General features: G+C 40.6%; 2 protein-coding genes across 2 annotated transcripts; both read left to right on the top strand.

Moving 5' to 3' along the window:
- Positions 1–1429: 1429 nt before the first annotated feature.
- sncb (synuclein, beta) lies at positions 1430–12697 on the top strand. Its single transcript, XM_061048728.1, has 6 exons — positions 1430–1592; positions 2592–2725; positions 6381–6410; positions 6535–6620; positions 10276–10362; positions 11887–12697. Exons 2-6 carry the CDS (start codon positions 2605–2607, stop codon positions 11914–11916), a joined length of 354 nt encoding a protein of 117 aa, XP_060904711.1. The 5' UTR covers positions 1430–1592; positions 2592–2604; the 3' UTR covers positions 11917–12697.
- Positions 12698–15284: 2587 nt separating this feature from the next.
- Positions 15285–18283, top strand: LOC132982591 (G protein-regulated inducer of neurite outgrowth 1). The gene is made up of 2 exons (XM_061049140.1): positions 15285–15532; positions 16068–18283. The coding sequence occupies exon 2, from the start codon at positions 16073–16075 to the stop codon at positions 18281–18283; it is 2211 nt and encodes a 736-aa protein (XP_060905123.1). The 5' UTR covers positions 15285–15532; positions 16068–16072.
- The last annotated feature ends 2860 nt before the right edge of the window (positions 18284–21143 follow it).

Below are 21143 nucleotides of genomic sequence, written 5' to 3' on the forward strand. Positions count from 1 at the left end.
TCCCCTGAAATGTTCAGTAGAGTAAGCTATCAGGGATTTCCTCAAACTGGAAGGGGGGGGGGGGGAGTTGGGGGAAGAAGAATTTCGTAATCACTCGCCCACTACATCGAGGATGGCGTCACAGCACAGAAGCCTACGTCAGTCGGGATGTGGATGGGGGAGTAAAGAAAGCAGGGGGTGGTACTCAACCCTTCACCAGGCTGTAAATCAGCTCTGTGTAACGTTTAGTATCCAGAGAGAGTGACATAAGGGCTCATTTAATGAGTATTAGCCTTCTGTGGATCTGGTTTTGTCCTCCTGTGAGCATTATGGTATCGATATTCTGCCTTACAGTCTATGTATTCTGCTCGAGGGAAATCGTGATTCTAGCTGACGTCATCCTCTGCTCTGATTGGCTGAGGCACGTTCGCTGCTGCCGTAATATAAGACAAGATAAACCCACAAGCTCGTAACCACATAGCCTCAGAAGTCAATGAAAAATGCAAAGCATAGATCACCTTGTGTGGTTTTAATTGCTGGTGTCGGAAATATATCAAACTGTGTTGTGTTGATGAAATATCCAAGTTAATTAAAACGATAATATCAAATGTATTTATTAGTGTTTTTATTTTCAAGGCATCAAATAAGCTTCCTTAGCTGCATGGTCCCAAAAATCAATATACCCCACCACAAGCTGAATGCTTAGTGCTGAATTAACTCACCCCTATCTCTAACACAAAATGGTATCACCCTCGCATCAAGCTCCTATTAGTCAATGCCGCTCTAAGCATGTCCGTATTGGCACACTACGCAGGAGATAAATGGTTTTAAACATGTTTCACGTCATGAGAGTCGACTGTAGAAGACTACTTTTAATTAGCTAATCAGGCCAGTTAGTTTACACTATTTGGCATTAAACTGAAGTAGGCTGGGGCTAACATTTCCGAATTAAACAGACTAATAGTATCACCTATTGTCAGTGCAATAAAAAGGGTGGTCGAGCGAAGTTAGATCAAAATGGAGTCCACAGGAACCCATCAGTAAAGTAGGTCAAATGGGCTTAAGGGGGAAAAGATGTTTCTCAAATCTTTTTTTTTTATTGAATGTTTATCATTGCTTGAAAATAGTCGAACCAAAAATGTATATCAGTATCATTAGTGATATCCAGATACAGTAGAATTGTGTAGCCTATAATATATATTACATTTCAGTCACATTAGGCTCCATGATTTTTCGTCACACGGGGTCCACTTGTACTCCTACTATACAAAGAAAAGGAAAAAAAGATGACGGTGTTGTAGTTGTGTAGTCTCATTCTCTTTGCTGTACCAGTTGACATCTTGGCTGTTCAATAGAGGAGGCAGCCAGTGACGATGATGAGAGGGAGAGAGAGAGAGAGAGAGAGAGAGGGGGGGGGGCGGGAGGAGGGAGGCGGAGGGGGGACGTGATAGTCTCAGCCGTACTGTGAAGGGGGCCGTCCGTGTTGGTGGAGATCAGCCCGAGGAAGGCCCACCTAGTGATCATTTGAAAATATATCTCCCGTTTAGACGATAGTTTGACTCGACTGTGCGACGAAACCATACGGGGACAAGTTGTAGGCTATCTGTAAATAGGTAAGAACTGTCTTTATTTCTTTTATTCATTTAATATTGTTATTCTAAAGGTTACAACTAGTATAGAAACGTTAGCGTCGTCACTGAAAACCAATGGCTTGCACATAGATGCACTAATATACATTTTAACTACAGATTTGTTTTACATATACATATGACTGTTTTAAGTTTAAGAATATGATATGAAGAAGACAAGCAAAAGCAAAACCACACACAAAATGTAAAGCACCGACGCAAACGTGAGAAATGGTGGACATCGTGAATTAGTGCAATGTAGTCATTTTAAGGCTTGACCTGCAACATCCAGGATGGCACTCTGAAGCTGATGTGCTTCTATTGAGGGAATAAAACTCGAGCTGTCAGTTTGCAACCTTATCTCTTTCTATCAAACGGTGTCCCCCCCCCCGCAAGCCTCAGACTACATCCTCGTGATTCTAGGTCCAAACCATGATACGTGCAGATATGATAATGTGGATCGTGCTTCCCTTCCCCCAGCACAGTTATATGGTTATTGCACTACATGCCACCTTCTAGTAGAAGATGCTGTACATGCCGTTCAAAAGGCCTGTGCTTTCCCCCCCATGCTCAGCCCTGCCATCTCGCTGCCAGTGAGAGTAACATTACACGCGAGCAATAATTAATGAGCGCCTCCACAATTAACCATTTCATTGAATCTTTTGACGTTTGAATATTTTATGCTTTGGAGAGGATGTGAAAACGGGGGCTGAATGCATGAGTGAATTGGGGGGTGGGGTGTGGGGGGTTACTACAGCCTGATGGCTTGCCTGCAGCTGTCAGGATCTACCACAGGAGGCAGCGATGCCTTCTTTTACTACACCTTATGGTACTATACAACATATATTCATGGGGTTTCTAGACTTAAATGTAAAAATGTATAATTACAATAAAAAACGATTTTTATCAACAGGATCAAAATCCGTTGTACTCAGTGACAGCAGGCATGATACTGACAGCAGTTTGGTCCATCTCTCTCCACAGTAGCTCGGCCAAGATGGATGTGTTTATGAAGGGTTTGTCTAAAGCGAAAGAGGGGATGGCTGTGGCCGCAGAGAAGACCAAGGAAGGAGTTGCAGTCGCGGCTGAAAAGACTAAAGAAGGAGTCATGTTTGTAGGTAAGTTGATCACTGATGTCTGTTTGCAGTTTATTTAGCATGCAAGTCAAACACAGGCCCAGTGAGACGACTAATGTTCCTGCTGTATGCAGGAGCAGCAGCAAATCAGCACAGATAATATTTGTGATTCAGCTCATGCAGCTCTCCCATATGTCCTGGAGAAATGGGTAAATTATACAAAAACTTCCCTTAAGTGAACAAAATACAGAACCAATCGGTCCGTTAAACATAAAAGAAACCAGTGGGCTGTATGTATTGATTGTTTTTTAACCTTTTGTTCACAGTCATGATACAGTTAGGTAACTGTCTTACACCTTGTGATTCCCCCTGTATAACCACTGTTTTTTTATTGAGCTATTTCATTTATGTTAAATTCATTGGTAAGAAGCGTTGTACATAAGTAAAACTGAAAGCACTCCTGTTATATCTAAAGAAGTTAATTATAGTAGTAGTTGTTGGACGAATCGATCAGCTGTCAGTTGATCAATATGCTTTAATAATGCAGACAAATACAGTGTTTAAATAAAGAGGAAGTTGACCGTTTGTTCAAAAACGAAATTAGCATAATTTCTTCATGTACATTCAAATGTGAAATACTGGGATTAGGAGTCGTTTTGAAATAGATGATGTGATAAGAGGCTCTGCATGTCCTTCTGCCCTCTCGCCTCACTTGACTGGGCTACAGGCAGGAGATGGAGCAGGGTGGGGGTGGGGCAGCGGGACAGTGGGAGCAGCTCTTGCCACACACTCTCCGCACATTGGATGGCGGCAGATTGTAAAACAGCCTCAGCCTGAGGTCACCTCCTGAGACAAAAAGACTACAGGCCTCGAATTTTGTCCTTAACAGAGCAGCTTAGTTTGTAATGGATACTGTTACTGATATCTGCACAGATTAGTCGGTCTGTCTCAGGATTCTGAAAGTGCAACTGCCAAGTATACCTAGATTAGTGAGCCAGTGTATTTTACTTGTTTTGTATCATTATTTAAATAAACAGATGGACGTAGAGGGACCAGTGATTAAAGCTAACGGGCAGCTAGTCAAACATCCAATAGAAAATTGATATGTAGGCTACATTGTCCGGATCTCTTTAGCCACTCTGTGTTTAATATCCAACAGTCATCATATTGTGATTGTATGACTTGTAAAGAATCAGAATGAGCTTTATTGGTTGAATCTGATTCCATGTATGAGTGGCTTTCATAAAGATATTGCCATTTATAATTTAATGTATCTGTTTCCCTGGGCAATAAGTTAGGATTATTCTCTAACGGTGTAAAAACATGATCAAATAATGCAATTTTAATGACATGATAAATATATAGAGCAGGGGACTCAGAGCTGGACACAGGCCCTGGAACCTGAAAGCTATTACAGATTTTTATTCTGCCAGTCATTGAACTGTTTTTCAGATATTCAGTGACACCCCTGCCTGTAGCTCTGAAATCCCTGTTTGCACCATTGCAATGAAGAGACATGGGGTATTGCAGGAAAAGTTGTCAGATGTGTCCACACTTAGGTTGAATCTAATTACCCTGCATATCTAGCACTGTTTTCCTGTCACTCATCACAAGAGCCAAACTTGTCAAGCTGCTGTCACAACACGTGCAGGCTCATTTACGCCTTCTCCATGCTTTGTCCCGTCATTGTTTTCTTAGCCTGTGGTGCACTGGAAAGAGTAAGAGCAAGTAAGAGCAGGTTTCATTCATTGAGCATCTATGTGTCCTGTTAACCAGGAGTGTTCATACAGTAATGCATAAACAGGCGGCATTACTTGTACAGTCACACCATAGCAGCCTCAGTATTTGGCAGCTCCCTCCCGCAGTTTAACTAACACAATCCTGAAACAGCATCACATATAACAATATAAATTATCCTTGATGTTTGTGAGCACCCAAAAAAAGACTTAATCTGAGGAAGAAATGTACTAGGGGTGACCCCAAATAGTCAAATATTCAACGATTAATTCAAAAGAGCCTCAGTCGAACACCTGCTTATCAAACTAGGACCATTCCATTCCAGCTATATGGGGGTGTTTAATGTTTAGTTTTACAAAGAGTTGCCTGTTTTCTCATATATGTGAGTATATAAATAATCATGCCTAATCTTGGTATAAATATCAACGTATTAATACTTTAATGCAATTGTGAAAATAACCCATGTACTCACAACAACTAGTCGTTTCTGTGTGCAGTATAGATAAAAGATAACAAGCTTTGTACCCCGCTACTCTGTTTTCCTTTTAACTCTAAGCTATTAGCTTTCTGTATTGTGAATGGTCATGTGTAATATTGTTATAAGGTCAGGTCACCTTAATGCAGACCAAATGAGTGAGAAAAAGGATGGATCAAGTCCTATCAATTTATTAATTGTTATTCCAAGTTGAGAAGGCAAAAAGTTGAATTATGTGCTGGATCAATGATGAAAAAAACATTCAACAACTAGTGGACTATGGGATAAAGCTGACCAATCAGATTTCACTTTGAAAAAGTTGGGGACACCCCTTAAAATGTCCATGTAAAATAAGCTTGATTTGAGTGATGGAGGGATGGTTTTTTGCATTTATTAGGTAGGACAGCTGAAGAGAGACAGGAAATGTTGGAAAGAGAGAATGGAGGATGACATGCAGCAAAGGGCAGAGGACGGATTCAAACCCACGGCCTCTTTGATGAGGTCTAGAACCTTGAGGGGCCTCTTAGGGGCACATCATAACCACTAGGCTATCGGCACCACTAGTCTTTCATTAAAAGTGGGTTTCAATAAAGTGTAAAATAGCAATATAGGAAAATATCTGCACCAAGACATGGAATTACACTTTAATGGCTAAATTCTACTCTGTTTTGGGTTTTTTCAGATGTCTTTCCACTTAATGTTTTTTTTTTTTTTAAAGTATGTCATTTGACGTTTAGTTTTTTTTAACCCGGAGAGCAACAAGCTTTAAAGGAGCTCAAGTCATTTTGTCATTAATTATATTTCTAAATTCTTACACACTGCTCTTAGAGGTATAATGTGCTTTGAGGCTCGCCTTCTCTATCAACAGTTCTGTATTTTATCGTCATCAATCTCTCTCAGTTTCCTTTTAAAAGGCTCTGAGGGACCAATAAAACGTATGACCGCTGCACAGCAGGGGGGGGGGGGGGGGGGGGGGGGGGGGGGGGGGGGGGGGGGGGGCGTAGTAACGTGATCAGGTCTAGCTGGGACATGGTAGATTGACCAGCTAGCATGGATGCAATAAAAGGGAGACGGATGAGATCTGTCAAAGATCAGGGAAGTGAACAATGCAGAGGTTTGATTTAAAATTGAATAACTCCTTACAAGAAATGCACAGAGAAAGCTGATTGCTGAAACCACAAATACAAAGTCAGAACAAAAAAATGGACATTGAAAGACGAAAACAGATTTGTTTGTTCTGACTTTTGTAAACAGTAATAATCAGGGTGCTCCTTTGCTGTAGGAGATAAAAGGGAGTCACGAGCAAAGTTACCCCTAAACAAATTAATTATAATCTGAATGGAAGGTAGAGCGACAGTGGTTGGTTTCAACTTCCTGTTTACACACACACACATTCATCTAGAAGTGAAAAATAACAAAGTTTAGCAAGTTCGACTGGGAAAGAAAACTACTCATTTCTTACAATTGTTTTTTTTTTTCATACAGGTAACAAGGCCAAAGACAGCGTGGGCACAGGTGAGTTTTTCCTCTTTTTCAAACTTTAAGATCATTACTGTATAAAGTAAATAAGTCAATTTCAAATATCATGTTATGTGTGTGTGTGTTTGTGTGTGTGCGTGATATGTGCGTGTCCCTGCAGTGGCTGAGAAGACCACTGGAGCCATGGGGAACATCGCCGCTGCCACTGGCCTGGTGAAAAAGGACGAGTTCCCGTCTGACATGAACGTACGTGCTTAATTACAAACACCCTCATATTTCTGCTGGAACACAGAAAAGTGTACCAAACAGACTCTCTCTGTCTCTTCTCTGTGTTCCTGTAACTTGAAACACATCACAGCTTATTTATTTATCCCTACAGAGAATCAGGAGACCACCTTCATTCTGAAACCATGTTCATGGTGATTGTTATTCAGTATTTGACAGACAGGATTTGATTTTTTTTCCGTCCAGACAACAAGAGTTCCACCTATCTATATTAATATGAGATTATTCAATGAATTATTATACTTTTGTAATTTAGTTTATAAATGTGTTACATACAGTTCAGAGACCAAAATGAGATCTTCAGATTTTTTGTGTTGATCTTCATGCTTTCAAGAAAACACTGAAGACATTTCATAACATCACGTATAACACAGCAAACATTTCACTTGAGAAGATGCTATCAGGGAATGCTTCAGTTCTTTGTATGAAATGATTTTAAAGCATACTAAAGTTATTTTATAGCTTTGGTTGATCAACTCATCAATGTGTTTAGCATTTCTTTCTTAAGAGATTCCTTTCGTCAAAGGGTTAAGAGTTAACTTACCCAACCCTTTCCTCTTTTATATGACGTTTATTCTGAGTAGAGCTGTAAATTCACAAAATATAGCTCAAGTGCATTAAGATAAATCATTGTTAATTGTTATTCTATAGGTTATAAAGCTGCTCCAGCAGTTCAGTATTTATTCTACACATAATGAAAGAGGTCAACAATCAATAAAGCAGCTGCTGATACAACCTGACTGGAAGTTAGTTTCAGTCTAATCTACAATTGGATCCTGCACCATTAATGCAACCCAACAGTGTCTCATTGTACACCTACTTTGTAAATACCCACATGTTTCTCCCTCCACATCTCCAGTTGGTTTATTGTTACTGGATTAGAGTCGAGTTGTATCCTTACCTTACTCTGAAGACTTCACCAGGGTTATTATTTTAGACTTCTTTAAAAAAAGAAATAATAGCTGAATAGTATTCCCAGGCTGAGTCATTGTGAAGAGTAATTCAAAAACCATGTGTCAAAACAATGAAGAGCATGAAGTGCAGCAGCATACCACAATTCATCACATGTGCCTGAGAACAATGACAGAGAGAGAGACACCTCAGAACAGGAGCCAAGGCTCACTACAGTCTGGCTTCATTAACAGGATTGTGTTTGTGGCAGAGCCACATCATTCTGCTTTTCTCAACTGCAAAATGTGAATGGTAAGGCGATGATTGACAGCTTCTTTATCAATGAGAAGGAAAAACAAGTCCATCAGGCTTTGTTTTATTCTTGTTTTATGAAACGCTCTGGGAGATCCTGGGTCCATTGTCTATTAAAAGATTACATTTACAGCCGTTTAAGGGGCTTTTATCAACTCACATGAAAACAAAACTTTCCATCATTGTACTCTGAATAACTACCAATAGATTATCTTACTGTCAGTCTATCATTACACTGTACACTACATACAGCTGAGCTCAAATATCATTTTATTGAAAGCCTATCTCTTTATTCATGTTGGACTGTAAGTGAAGCAGGGAAGTCCTGTCCTCAGACTTCTTCTCTCTGAGTTAGACCCTCTCCACTGACTGGCTAATCTTGTAAATCTGACAGGCTGCTCTAATAGGCTTCTCTATGACACTGTCTGAGTGGTGAAACTGCAAATTTCAACACCCTGACCACAGGCTGTTAAGCTGCCTACATTGTCACGACACCTGGAGCTCCACTTTTTCTAAATGTAGCTCATTCACATACTGTACATAACATAAAGATTACACTGTACAAGAGTACTATCAGGATCACATGAATCATTATTTATTTGACATCTCTTTTTAATTGTATATATATATTTTAATTAGCCAGTATTTTGCTCTTTGAAATTGCAATTACATAACTATTCTGTCGATTAAATATTTAGCTTTTAAAAACCTAAATATAGGTTCTGTTGTGCTTGATGCTCAACTGAATTCAAAAGAGTGACCTATCACGCACAGTATGTTTCCTTTTTTTCTCCAGTGACGATCAGTCCGATGGTGCTGTGTTGTTTTTCCATTGTGCAGCATTTAAGGCAATGTTGCTAGGCTTATAGCTATAACAGCAGCTTGTAATAGTACATGGGATTATGGTCTGTACTTCACTGACCTAATTGACTTGATTAGTGCTAGGTTTAAAAATAAATGTGTGTTGACCCACTGGCTTAATTTTCAGAGCCTGTAAAGCAGGTGCAGCAATGATGGGGGGCTGTCACAAGGAGATACAGTCGGTTCAGTGCTATTTAAAGGTTAAGGCTCGTGATTGTTCTTAATGTCAATCACACACAAAAGACACATTCTACAACTATGAATTGATCCTACACACAAGTATTATTCTTTTGTCCAAAGGCTTTGTGCTGTCTAATCCTCTATGCCTCCAAAAATAACCAAATAATGCATCATTGATTATGTTTTGTGTTATGTTTCTATTCTACTATTTAAACATGCCACTACAGTTGATATGTTGTTAACCTACTGCTGCTGTAGATACTCAAACTAATACCCTAAATGTTTCATAGTCTGTACCTGTAATTAGTCCCCAACATAAAAGGAAATCATCCGCCGTTTGAGGAAATCATTTTGTCTTCATTTAAAAAATCAAAGTAGATATTTTCCAGACATTGAGAATGTGCTTTGGGCTGAGCACCCCAGGCTGCATAGTTGAGAGGAGCTTTGAGAGACTCATGCATGGTTTGTTTTTTGTTGTTTTACATATATATATTAAATTACACCAAAAGCTAAGCATCCCATAATCCAAATTCACAAGACACCATGAACAAGACAAATTGGTTTCAGAAATGTAAGTGTGTCTGTGAGGCTGTCCTTGGTCACCTGTTTTTGTTTGAGCTTAATGTCGTGCATGCTAACATGCTAAGACTTTCAATGCTTACTAATGTTAGAGCAGTATAATGTTAACCGTGCTCGCTGCTTTAATTTAACATCTTAGCATGCTAACATGGACTGACTGGCTATGGCGGATGGGATTTTTGTTAGTTAATTTGGTATTCAATCATTGCCAATAGTAAAGTTTAAAGCATCCTGACCTGCAGATGGTGCTAAATGAAAGGATATAGGGAATTACAAAAGTTGTCACAATCAGTAATGGTTCACATATTTCAGTGCGAATTAAACTTCTGGGGCGACTGACAGTCATATTAATATTGCATCCCAACACTTCCTGCTGTTACGAAGGCAGATGGTTAAAACCTTCTTCAAACCATCCGGATGAAACACTGTCCGTCCCCTGTTCAAATGAAAACTATTTTTATTGTTCAGGCTGTATTTTTTAATCCAAACAAAGATGGTTGCCAGAAATGACAGATATCCTCCGTAGGTATCCCTTATGTATGTATGATTGAGGTTTTTTTTGTACTAGATTGTATTTTCCAAAAGACAATAAAGCACAAAAATGTGCTTGAAAAGAGGAAGAACCTAGACCTTTACAGCTACCTAGAAAAGGAGGGCTGAGATATGCACATATCTATATGAGATAGACTCTATATCATATCATATATCTTTAAAGTTAAAGCAACTCTTCATCTTCTCTCTCTCTCTCTCTCTCTCTCTCTCTCTCTCTCTCTCTCTCTCTGTGTCTCTGCAGCCTGAGGAGTACGGACAGGAGGCCATGGAGGGCCAGGGAGAGGGGATGCTGGAGCCAGAAGGGGAGACATACGATGAGAACCAGCAGGTAATCAGCTTACACCACACACACCGCAGATGAGTCTCTGCTCGACAATAAAAAAGATCCTTTGTCTACGTGGTTAAATTACATGTTTTACTGTAAATGGATTTCTGTGTGTTTTATGATAAGCCTGTATAAAAACCTCAGTCTGGGATGAGTCCATTTACTTACAGTAGCTGGAGGCTCATTAGTATCCAGCAGCTCTGCATGGTTACACATTTTAGCTCTATTGCATTTCAATAGTGCTCCATACTTGCCCTCCACTCGATGTACCACTCAAACACTCAAGCTCACACTGAGGTTATTCTTCTTTTACTCTACAAATGAAAACAGAGGGCTTAACAAGCCAATTGCCACAAAGGGAGCACAGTGAATACAGCACCGCCTACCTACACAGAGCCCTGGGTGTATGTCGGTATGTGGAGGAAAGATTGGAGTCTGACACAGATGGTTATTTTTGGAACTTGGCTGTGAGGGGCGAGACACAGTGTGCAGGAGCTACTGCTTTGGGTACAGATTTTTAAATAGCTACGAAAAAATAAATACGTCATATGATGAGCATAATACAAAGAGATGATTTTACTTGCATACATATTATAATTTAAGCAACAGTTATCTCTGCAGCCAGATACCTTTGATATTCTCATACAATTTCAGAGTATTTCTAAAAGCTTCTATTGAAGATAGATTTAATATGAGATTTAGTGTGATCTCTAATAATGATACATTTATTCAGTTGGATTTTCTTTCCCACTCCATCCTTGGATTATTATATTAATCAGTTGAAGGAATCAAACTGAGATTTTGCCCTGAGATTCAAATCAGAAGTGAATTTCTCAGAGGCAGCAGCTTGTATCATGCATGTCCTCCTCTATCTCTCCCTGCTACTCCTCCGCATCTCTTTCCCCTCCCCCATCAGTCGCTACACCAGCGACGTGCAAGCTCTGCCTGGATGGGTGTGGTGATGACGCTGTCTGCCTCCGTGCATTCTGGGTAATGTCAGGGTCTCCCTGCATTGCTGTAAATATGGATTCTAAGCACTGCAGAGGGAATGAGCCTTCTCAGGGAGGATTTGGAATTAAAAATCCATCTCATGCATTTTTTTTTTTTTTTAAACACCTGATGACTTAAGACTGTTGCACATCCCTGAAGGCTGCGTTGTGTTATTTTTTTAATTATTATTTGTGTGGAGGAGGCGTGTGCAGGGTTACAAGGATGATGGGAGTGTGCTCACGACACGTCCTTGAAGCTGCTGTTGGCTTGTGCTGCCCTCTGCTGGCTGGAGAGAGAGAGAGAGAGAGAGAGAGAGAGAGAGAGAGAGAGAGAGAGAGATACTGAACCACTAACAGCTGTGATGGAGTGACATCATTGGCTTTCCCAGAGCAATCATGTCTTCTCTCACATATATTTTTCTTAAACTCAATTGATAAGAATTTAATTCGCTACAGTTTGAATAAAAGTCTTACAGTTGACTTTCTCTGTGCTGCACATGTGAAGCTTTGTCTTTACAAACGATTCTTCTTTCCCCAGGAGAGCCAGGACTATGAGCCAGAGGCGTAAAAGCACCAGTCGGAGCCACCATCCAACCAGCAGCACAATAATATTTCTAATAATAAAAAGGACAAATGCTGAAACTATTACAATTATACCCCTGTTGCAAAAAAACAACAAAAAGACAAGCATTCCCACAGAAAAATGTTCTTCCTTGAGACAAATCTTTTATTATTATATATTGTAAATGTCATGTTATTAATGTAATGTGTTGGGTGTAGGTATTAATTGAGATGTAGGATTTGCCCTCTTTGTCTCATTTCCTTGATTCCCTCCCAATGAAATGAGACCAGAGCCGGGGCTTGTGACTTTGTACCTGTGTGTATTTGTATAGTTAGAAACGTGCAATAGATGTTCATCATCTTCCAATGAGACATTGGGAGTGGAAAAAATAAATATGTCCGGTTGCAAGCAGATATGATATGAAAACAATAATATCCTCCTAAGTGTCGACAATGCCTGTTTGTGGGTTCTTTCTTTCTTTTTTGCATTTCTTTGGGAGTTTCTTTGGACATTTTTGAAGTAAGAGTTTTTTACATTGTATCTTTATAGTTGCTTGTGAAATCATTCCAGTAAACTATCTGTTAGAAATGGACAGAGTGTACATGTTTGTGTGTGTGTGTGTTTGTGTGTACTGAAGATTTTAACAAGTTAAAGTCAATATATTATGTCTTGAAATCATAATGGTTGTCATATCAATATGTGCTTTAAATTGCAGGACTTGTCAATATAAAGGTTTATGTGTTAAGCCAGACATACATTCCTCTGTAAATAAAAAGTAAAAAAGAAACCTTTGTAAGTGCTGTTTCATAATGTTTGGAGATTTTAAAACCTCTTGTGAAAAAATCTATTGTTTCTGCCTGTTAATCACAATGACGATCTTTTATCCATTGTCCTCGTGTTTCCTTTTCTGCCCACTCTTGTCTGGGGTTTTGATTACATGATGTGTAAAAATCTGCTGAGCAGGCTCCTGTCTTTGGCGGGATGCCGCCATAGTTCAAATGCCAGTCTGATCAGGCCTTTTTTTGACGGGTTTTGTTTGGGTTAATCTGTCTGGAACGTGCAGGCCTGGGAGTGTCAGGCTCATACAGAGGGTATTAAACAGCTGCTCATGCTGCTCTCAGCTCAGATGGATGTGTGGGCGCTGCAAGGACAAATACAGGAGCCATGGCCTCTTTCAAGAAGTCCTTTGAGAGCCTGAAAGGCACGAGCCACTCTGCTGCGAAAGGAGTCTCAGATTCTGCAGGTACAAAACTACAGCTGTAAAATGAAACAGGGTAAATGTCATGTGTTATATAGTCAGAGACAAGGCTTTTGCATTGGCACTGGTTTGTCTTTAAGAGCATTTGTTTTTCCCTTCTGAGGTCGGTCACTGCAGGTCTCTGTCTTGTGTTTCAGTGCAGGCAGCTCAAGAAGCTGTGCAGCAGGTGGCAGACTCCTCCAAAGAAACAGCTAACATGGGTAAAGGGCAAACCCTAAATTCTTTGAATCGTCATTATGTGATAATAAATAAATGATCTTGAGAATATAATGGTTAAGGAGGAGACTCAAGCTGTTGGAGGATGTAATACAAAAGTCATTCCATATTTGATGTTTAGACCAATACAATATTAAACCCTTAAATGACATATATCGCTCAGTGTAAAATATCTGCTAATCTTGCACAGTTGGATAGTGGACAGAAGTGTGCTTCTGTGGACTAGACATAGAATTACTGTGAGAATCAGGACTATAGACATACAGCTTCACTTAAATGGATCTCAGTTTATAGTTCTTTAAGTGAATTAGTCTACAAATGTTACAGGATGGTTTTGATATGAGCTCTTATTATACATACACGTATGTGCTTATACTTATAACTTAAGTCTGAGTGTATGACAAAAGTGTTACAGTCTTTATAAATGTTTGTGTAACATAAATGTTGTCTTCTGCTTCACTCTGACTCTTCGTAGCTTCTCAGGAAGCCAGCAGACAGACTCAGGCAGTCATAGGAAAAGCTGCAGACAAGGCCACAGACACCATCAAGGAGTTTGGACAGAAACTGGACACCAAATGATCCCTAAAAAATGAACAGTTGTGGCTGAACCACTGGAGCCAACTTGTCTGATCATGCATACGTTTTAGACAAGTAACAATGTTGGGATTAAAGTTTGTTGGCGCCAGAAAAACTGAAGATAAATACCATATTTATATCTCTATATGCACAACATTCCAAAGGAAATCACAATAAATTGTGTTTTTTTCTAATTTCCTCATCTTTGTGTTTCCTGCTTTATCACAACTTGTATGTCACTATTATGGGGAATAAAAAAAGACACCAACTTTTCTTAGCATTTTGTGACGCAATTAAATATATAGATACAATTACTTGCAGCTGTCTGTGCTGCTTCTGTTTAGCTGTGGAGAGCTCTCATCTATCAAACAACAGGGTCATCATTACCCACACATTGTGAAAAAGATAGCCAATCGAGATTTGATGGCCTCTGTTGAGAGTGTGATCAGCGCTGTCTACCTTGGCCCCTCAGCAGCACACCTCCCTCTACCACACTATGTGGTTGCTAGGCAACAGATCTCTGTGGCGGATGGGGATTGGTGGGGGCCTTTGAATTAACTGTGAGAATACTTCTGTTAGTACACAGTGTTCTGGCCAAAGCTGCAGCTCACCGCTACAATAAAACCACGAAACGACAACAAAAACGTGTCAAGTAAATCCTCTGTCCCACATGAGTACTCGAGGTGAGCAGAGTGACAGATGTTTCAGTGAAAAATATGTCGCAGAGCGCAGAGAGGTTGGAGGGAGGACTGAGTATGAAAGACGAGGTGGTTAACAAGTGTTGGTTTGTGTGGGAGGCACAGCTCTGCTTCCTTCAGGCTCCTTCAGGCGATATCTTCTGTTCCCTTGTGTGTATTGTATGTACTGTACTGTTGCAGCAGAAAACTCCCTTCTGCACAAAAACATAGTTTAAATAAATTCCTGTAATAATCAGCCTCAGAAAACTTTTTAGTTCAGAGGAAGTGCCTTTAAGATCTTTTCATCCTACCTTTTACTGCCATAACACATTTATTTCTTAAATCTGAGAGTGGTATAACAAATGTGGCCTTCAAAGATAAAAACACACACACTGAGTATTAATGCATTATTAATACTTGACCCTTCCTTCACTCTGATCATTTGTGACTTGAAATCTTTTATCTACATTTTATGCCTCTTCATCAAATTCCTTAGCCAAAGCCAGTTCACAAATTTAGAGATTTATCTTTTTGCACACATCTGCAATTGTGTTGCTATGAGAACCTGGAGTTAATTACTATGATTTACTGATGATTAGAGAGCTGAGCAGAGATTTTGTTGTTACATTTCCACACACTGCCAGAGCCTGACGGTGGTTTCCAGGGAAACTGGAAATGTGAAGCTTTTTCAATAGACACAGGCAGAGCTTAAAGAGCCAGGTTTGCCTAAGATAGATTCTTCTAGAGACAAACCTGTAGCCGCTGCAATCACTATCAATCACTGGGAGAGATATACGGACAGATGTGAGTCTGGATCAGCGCTGAGATTTGTGATGTTTGACCCGAATCTGACAGAGAGCTATGGAGAGACTTCAGTCTGACTTGGACTGCTGAGGTATGTGTTCTACTCGTGATTTCATACAATTTATTTTAATACGCTTCGTCTTCGTTAGAATTTGACAGTTACAGGATTTCTGTGCATGAGTTTGACTTTCTGTTATTGTGGATTTAAAAATGCAACTTAAATATGAACAAAGAGAAAATATGTTAAGCTAAAAAGGTACAAAATTAGATAAAAAATCAAACAATTGAATTTAGGTTTTTGTCTGATTTACTATTTACTATTAGAGTTAAACTGCAGTTTGACAATGTGCTTAATGATAGTGAATATTAAAGATTACAGAGCAAAAAAAAAGCATGTGAGAAATGTTCATCTGATAGTAGCAGTGATGTAACTCTATTACATGTCTCTGTTAGTATGCTTGAATCCATACTGTGAGTAGGAAAAACATTTTTATCACTAAAACAAAGCTTTCTCTTCTCTCCACTAACGCTCGTGCTTGTTGTTGTAGTTGCTTGCAAAAAGTGTGTGAACGAAGTGTCAGTTCTGTGTAATATTTTTGCAGGTTTTCCACCCCTTTAATGCACAGACAGAATGGGAAGTCTAAAAGACGAAATGAGAGGACTGACAGAGGACCACAAGCAGTGTGAGAGGGCAGATGATGGAGAGTATCCAGGCAGCTCAGATGGCAGCGCTGAGCCTGAGGGACCTCAGATAAACACGAGTCAAGAGTCATCAACACAACAGAGCTATCAGCCAAAACTCCACACAAACACCGACTGCGGTGGAGAGGAAATACACAGGGGTCCCATTTCTAAAGATGAGGAGGATTCAGGAGGGGTTTGTGACAACACTGACCAATCAGACTCTACAGAGGTTAAAGACTTTTTGCAGACCGACGCAATCAGTCTGACACAACAGTCTGAAGCAACAAAAGATACACAAAACAACACAACCATCACCAAAAAGAGCCTGACTGATGGAGAGGGAGATGATACAATTCAGGTGGATAAAATCATGTGTCCAGACGAAGAGGAAGAAGCGAACAGAATTGAGAACATCACTATTCCTGTACCTCCAACCCCAGGACCCTGTGAGCCCTGCACCCCAGCACCCTTTGGCCAACACCACATGCGCACACAGGTCAGCCTGGAGGTAGTCCAGTGTCACTCTGCGGCCACCAGCCCCATGACGCCTCCTGAGGGCGGCAATTCCTTCTTCTTCCCAAGCTCTTTTGGGAGACCTGGAGCTGTGGGTGCTGACACTAAAGATGCAGACCTACAGGTGGGCAAACAGGTGGAGTTCTGCTCGGTTGCTACCTCCCCTATGACCCCAAAGACGCCATCGACAACAGCTTTCCCAGAGCTGACCGGGAGGGAGACGGTGCAGAGAGGGGAGGAGAGGGTGAAACAATGCTCCGTTGCTACTTCTCCCATGACCCCAAAGACGCCTGCCACAACAGCTTTCCCAGAGCTGACCGGGAGGGAGACAGTGCAGAAGAAGAAGGAGACGGGGAAGCAGAGTAAGGGGTCAGAGGTGGAAGGGAGTCTCTCTTTGATCAAAAGTCAAGCAGAGGCTGAGTCAGAGAAGACAGAAGCGTTAGAGTTAAGCACATCAAAGGAGCAGCGTGAAGGCTTCAGCTCAAATGCATCTCAAGTGAGCTCCTCGTGCTGCCCTACTGTTGTGTCGACAGATTCAAGAGGAATCACTAAAGACAGTAAGCAGCAGAGGATGGGAAGTATGGATCAAGACATTACTATCGTGGTGACCCACCATGACCACAGCGAGGAAGACGATGAGAAGCCTGAGTCGTCTGCTTGTCCCGTGGAGAAAGAGATGATTGATGAACGTGAGGAAATCAGTGGAAACAATGACAGAAGAGAGGATGAAAAGGAAAATGTCCCTACAGATGCTCATGGTCATGCAGAGGATGACTCACCCTCACCACACAAAAAAACCGCAGAGCCCGCGGTTTCTGCTTGTGATGAAGTCAAAACACACCTGAACTGTGAAAATTCAGGAGTCAGAGACGCCAAAGTCACGAGTGAAGATGTGAAAGAGGTGTCTTCGTCGAAACCTCCCGTCCCTGAATCTCCTGCTCCTTTCGGCTGCCACAACATCCGCACGCAGGTGAGCCTGGAGGTGGTGCAGTGTCAGTCTGCAGCGACCAGCCCCATGACTCCACCTGAGGGGGGCCAGGCCTTCTGCTTCCCCAGCTCCAGTTTGAGATGTGGAGCTGTGGGTGCAGAGACTAAAGACGCCGAGCTGCAGGTGGGTCACCAGGTGGAGTATCGCTCCGTGGCTACAGCACCCATGACCCCAAGAACACCAGTCGCAACATCTTTCCCCGAGGTCAGGAAAGAAACCAGCCTGGAGGAGAAGATAGTGGAGGAGGAAGAGGAGAAAAAGGAAGACATGGAGGATGAGAATAAGATGAAAGAAGAGGACACGAAGGAGGAAAGCAACTGCAATGAGAAAAGTGAGGAGCCAGTGCAGGAGGTGAGCTGGGATGAGAAAGGCATGACATGGGAGGTGTATGGGGCGGTGGTGGAGGTGACTGTGTTGGGCTCGGCCATCCAGAAACATCTGGAGAAGCAGGTGAAGAAGCAGAAGCATCAGCCCTCCATGCCTCCCCCTCCCCCGCTCAACCTGTCGGCAATGCCCCTCAACTCAGAGGGCTCGGGTAAAGGCAAGAGGGGAGAACAGGATGGGGAGATGGGCCGACGTAGGAGAAACCCCTTCCGTCAGCTGATGGAGAACATGCAGCAGCCACATTGCTGCACAAGAGCTCACAGCGCTGAGTGATGTGAGAAGAAACAACAGCTGGTTAGAAAAAGTGCTGCAGAATCCAAATGACTTCTGATTAACTTGGCTGTGATACGGTACATTCACTGACTCACTTCACAGAACTTGTCATGAAAGCGTGAAAGGCAAATCACCTCCTTACTCGAGCCAAAAAAAAAGCACAATACAACATTTAGAGGAGAGACAGCTGAATATCAGCCATACAAGATGTTTTTTTAGTTGTTTTATTCTCTGTGTTTTATGTTTTTATGTTTTTGAAAACTGTGATTGATATTAATGATTGCTTATCTTTTTCACCCTTACCAATCAATGAATTATTTTAGCTTATGATGCTTTTTAAAGCCACTTATAACAAAAAAAAAGCCATGGTTAGCTCCTTCAGGTCTCATGCGGCTGAACTGAGAAATGATTGTGGAGTGTGACAGTTTTTGATTGTGATTGATGACCACGAGGTCAGAAGCTATAACGTGAAGGTGTTTCGAATGTAGAGAAGTTAAGTGACCTAAATGTTGCCTTGATCTGTGTGAGGGGAGTCACTTTAGCACCATTAGTGCAGGCTTGTCTTCTGCTTTCAGATTTGGCACAATGTTTTGACTTGTTTTGTGGAAAGTGAACTAAAGAGGATCAATAATGAATGTATGAGAAAGTAATAACTCCTGATATGAAGTTGTTTTTATTAATTAATCTTTTATGTATTTTAGTGCCATGATTAGTGATTTATTTGTGTGATGAAAATTATTTTAAATGTGTTTCAGGGTATTGCCGTGTTAGTGGTGTTGTTTTTTTTTACATTCATTTGGAAACATTTTATTCACAAATTTGCCCTTGTGATTCATTCATTAGATGTCAGTAAAGATTTAAAGAAACCGCTTCTTGCAGGAAGTCACATTGCATGAGATTTTATTCTAGTGACATGTATCTCAGACCAAAAAGCAACAAAGTTGCAGAAGATTTTGTTTTGGATGACATGCAGTCATACATGAGATTTTCATTCATACAGTCTGCAAATGTTTTGAATTCAGCTTTTCCTTTATTAGCATCAGCTGCAACAAAACTAACAATGTGTTTTATGTGTGACATAACTTTTAATAAAGTCTTATTACAAAGCAAACCAAGCTGTTTTTAAACCATCACATGATATATTTACATAAATAAAGTGATTGACATGTGACACAAATGATTGTTTCTCTGTTTTGATTTTTACTTTCCCATTGCTTCTGTCCAACTATTCATTTTAAAGAGCCGGTTAAGGGATGAATGCATTTATTTGCTTTCTTGCCAAAAGTAAGATGAGAAGGTTTACAGTATAATACATCTACAAATATTACAACACAGCCAGCCGTTCTCACGTTAGTAAGAAGACTGACCACAGAGAGGATGTGGAAGCTTTTTGCTTTCCAAAATTGACACCCAGCAGTTAGATGTTTTACTACCACTTCTTGATTCAATTATGAAACTCAACTCAATTGGATCTTTCTATGGGACAAATATGGGATAACTAGGTATTATTTCACATTTCACATTTTGTTTGTGCTCGTATTTTCTTTGTCTAAATATTTGAAACAACGGGGAAAAATAATCCCTTTCAGTGCTATTATCCCATGCATACAGAGTACAATATATCATTATAAGTCAGAACAAAGGGCTGTTTGAACGGAAGAGTTCATTGTATTTTAATTATTTGGTCAGCCTGATTACAGGAAGGTAAATGTGTCCATCTGAGGCCCCCTGCAGGGTCTCATCCTTCATTATGTCCATCACACGTCTGTATTGTTAAATGCAGGGTTATTGTAACCTTGCTGGTTACAGCCTGGAGGCTCAATGTAGCCAGGAAGTTCACTGCCTTCCTCCTCCTCCTGGATCATGTTCTGATAAGGAGAAAACGTATTTTTAAACAAGTACGTGTTTTTATTTGTACAAATGAATATACCTTTGAAACGCAAACTCACCATGTTAGGTTGAATCCTAAAGTCGTAAAATCTATCCAGGGAGCTGATACTTTACAAGAAAAGGAAAACAAAGCATACGTTTCCAAATGCACATTTAATCATTTCAGAAAGAGTGTTTTTATATTCAAATAAGAAGGGTCATTTGTAGCAGAATGCCACTTCTACATTTCTAAATGTTCACCTGTTAACAGCCTGACCAGCCCAGTTCTACAGGCTAGAGAGCAAGGTCATGTGTGACTGCTTTCAACAAACAATGGGGAGGCAGAGTGCTTTCTTTACCTGACTTTGGGTACTTCTGAGCTCTCCCTCTCCAAGTCTCGGGTAGCTTTGGCTTTCACCATCCGGTTGGAAAACTATTTTTTTCTGTAAGCAAAATATGTCAGACTCAGAAGGAAAAACATGATCAGTTATGGGATATCATGTATTCCTCCATGGTGTATTTATTTGTTCCAAAGAATCACAAAAGAATCACTTCTCTGGTTGTCAGAGTTCCCTATTATGGCAGAGTTAATGGCTCTGGCTTTCTCTAGCTTCCTCTTGTGGCTGAAGAGTGAAGTGCGCATATTTTAATATTAACATAGTACTTTTCATAGTTGTAAAAAGAAGAACATTGGCACTTCATGACTAAGGATCGGGGGGAGTTCAGGGCTGTCCAAAATGAGTTAAAGAAGAAGCTGAGAGAGGCCAAGAACAGCTACAAGGAGAAGATTGAGGCCAAGATGGGACAGAACAACACAAAGGAGGTGTGGAATGGCATGAAGCAGATGACAGGCTGCAGCAGGCCTGAACTCAGAATTCAAGGAGACCCAGTATTTGCCCCTGAGTCGAACCTATTTTTCAATAGGTTTGAGGTTAGACCGCACAGACTTAAATCCTCCTCTTCAGAAGTTTACAATCAATCAAGTTTGTCT

The sequence above is a fragment of the Labrus mixtus genome, chromosome 10, assembly GCF_963584025.1.
Source record: "Labrus mixtus chromosome 10, fLabMix1.1, whole genome shotgun sequence".
NCBI classification, from domain to species: Eukaryota; Metazoa; Chordata; class Actinopteri; order Labriformes; family Labridae; genus Labrus; species Labrus mixtus.